The sequence below is a fragment of the Mesoplodon densirostris genome, chromosome 2 (genome assembly GCF_025265405.1).
Source record: "Mesoplodon densirostris isolate mMesDen1 chromosome 2, mMesDen1 primary haplotype, whole genome shotgun sequence".
NCBI lineage: Eukaryota > Metazoa > Chordata > Mammalia > Artiodactyla > Ziphiidae > Mesoplodon > Mesoplodon densirostris.
This window is the reverse complement of record NC_082662.1, coordinates 112,538,488-112,541,080: the sequence shown is the minus strand read 5'-3', so window position 1 is coordinate 112,541,080 and position 2,593 is coordinate 112,538,488. Positions and strand designations below refer to the sequence as shown.

Below are 2,593 nucleotides of genomic sequence, written 5' to 3'. Positions count from 1 at the left end.
TACCTAGAGGGAATTTCCCATCTGGTGGCTATTTGTGGGAATCTGCTTAAGGAATCCAGGTTCCTGGAAGCTCCTCAAAGCTGAGGATGGAGGAAATCAACAAACTGTAAGAAGTTTTGGGTGCCAGGATAGATAAGCTTTATTTGTGTACATTGATAAGGCTTTGGGAAGTAGAGTTTTCTCCAGCATTCAGGTCTTCTTGACCTAGGACCAGAGCTAAGGCCAGGAAGTGTGAGATTTTCAGGAAAAAGAGGAATCCGTCATGTACACATCTAGGCAGCTTAATTCAGGAGGAGAGGGACGAATAAAACTGAGAGTGAGGGCTCCCTGGTGGGCAGTGGTTGAGAATCCGCCTGCCGAAGCAGGGGACACGGGTTTGTGCCCCGGTCCGGGAAGATCCCACATGCCGCGGAGCGGCTAGGCCCGTGAGCCATGGCTGCTGAGCCTGCGTGTCTGGAGCCTGTGCTCTGCAACGGGAGAGGCCACAACAGTGAGAAGCCCGCATACGGCAAAAAAAAAAAAAAAAAAGAGAGTGAGAAGTGACATCAACTCCAGACTGGTCTTTGGTTGTGGCTCTTTTGCTCCTCCAAGGTTGCAGATCAGCTGTAGCCCCAAAACCATGGCAGCAACTGGAACATCCAGAGAGCTCCACCTCACAGCAGTTGGAAGGCTGAGGCTGGCATAGGTAGACACTTGGAAACCGGTGGGACACCAGAGAGCAGCAGCTTCCAAAGCCAGAAATACAGCAGCTGGGGACACAGCAGAAGGGGGCAGGAGCAGGCAGGAGGGGGGCAGGGAGCCAGGGCCTCAGAAGCCTTTGGTGGGTGCTTAGGTGGATATTTGGGGAGGCACTTGGCAGGGTTGGTTTTGTTGGCAGGACATCTTGGAGACTTCAGTTGCTCTATAAAGCAATGCAGATATTTCAAAGTTCAGTGATTATAAATCTCATTTGTATCAGTATTTTTCCTACAGAGTCTGAAGTTCTGTAATTGATTTTGTGGTTCCAGGGCCCATGTCTTTACAGCAGAGTAGCCCTACTTTCCTGGCATAGGAGAAATCAAGCAGTTGGTAAGTTAGACTTTGGTAACACTTTCTCCTACCTGTCCTGGTTCTCCTATGACTCCTGACTTTAAAGGCAGTAACATAGGGCACTAGGCAGTTTCAAAAATCTTGTTTTTTTTATAACATTATCTGGTTTATGCATTCTAGAAACCACATGTTTAGCCTGAGCCCATGGTCACTCCCCCTGTTTTCATCAGCTCTCTTTTTTTTCATTCTTACATCATGGGCTCTGCCTTCAGCCCTGTGTGGCTGTCTCTTGTCCTACAAAGTAGCCTCCCCCACCACTGGCCCAATTTCTGGTTACCATTTATCCCCCCTAGGATTGCTACTTCTGAGCCACCCCAATGATCTCCATGAGCCTTATCTTCCTGCAATTACCAAGTAGTTCCCATTCTCTCCAACCTTTCCCATTCAGCTGATGTGTGGCAGTCCCGGCCACCCCCAAATTGCCATCAGGTCAATGAGGACACTCACCTTGTTCTTCTAACCTTGGGCAAGTGATGATATGTCAAATGCAATGAGGAGATAGTGTGATCTGATGTCTTTTATACATATCCTGCACCTAACTCAAGGGAATAAACCACAATCATGTGAAAGCTATTCTCAACCAGGTGGTTATGATGACAATTTCCCACATTCAAGTGGCTCCGTCACTCTGTCACTTTGTCACACTGGGTCACTATTGGATGTTCATGAGTATCTTTCCAGAGCATCCCTCCCCTCCATAAGCCCTGGAATTCTTTCCATAAAGATGAGAACATCGTGATTTATAAGGGAGTTTATAATGGCACAGCTTCGGGATTGAATTTAGGGTTTCTGGAGGAATCCAACGCATGCTTGAGATAAAAATCTAAAGCCACAAATGTTGGATCACCCGAACATATGAAGGAGTTTCTGAAAACTCTATCAACAGGTTTGGGACCAATAATCCAAGCACCCTTGGGCCACAACCAAAGGCTCAGTGTATCTGATTCAGATCCCAAAGTGCCTAAAACATTGACCAAAAATGTAGCCTCATAGAAAGGCCCAGCTGGAAAGGATTTCAGGCCACTATTTACCCTCCACACATGGATGACAAAACTGAAAGCCAGAGCAGATGAAGGAGATGCTACGAGTCCTGCAGAGTCTGAACTAGAAGCCAGGTCTCCTAATTCTCTGAGACCATGAATCCAGCCACCTTTTTCTTTGATCACAGTTCTCTGTTTCCAACTTGCTTCATTATATCCACTGGAATCTACTAGCACCTTGCCCACAAGCAACCTTTCCTAGTTTGCTTTCCTTAGTTCATCATTTCAACCACTCTTTGGTCAATATAATAAACTTTCTTGCCACTTCGGCTTGTTAATGCACTTGACGGACAAAACCCAAACCCTGGCTGAATCTGCCCTGCTATGCCTAGCTGCTATGAAAATTAAAAACAAAACAAAAACAGATCCTTTGGAAAGTTGGCATTATCTTAAGATCATAATCATCCACCTGGTTGAGCCCAAAATACTGCTTGGCAATCCTGTATACTTCTCTGTATTTACTG

General features: G+C 46.2%; 1 protein-coding gene across 1 annotated transcript; it reads right to left on the bottom strand.

Moving 5' to 3' along the window:
* Nucleotides 1–526: 526 nt before the first annotated feature.
* On the bottom strand, nucleotides 527–882 carry LOC132482438 (late cornified envelope protein 7A-like; the record flags this gene model as incomplete). The annotated part of the gene is given in 3 exon segments (XM_060087755.1): nucleotides 527–784; nucleotides 786–861; nucleotides 863–882. Coding segments are annotated over 3 exon segments (354 nt in total), but the record flags the coding sequence as incomplete, so codon positions are not given.
* Between the last annotated feature and the right edge of the window lie 1,711 nt (nucleotides 883–2,593).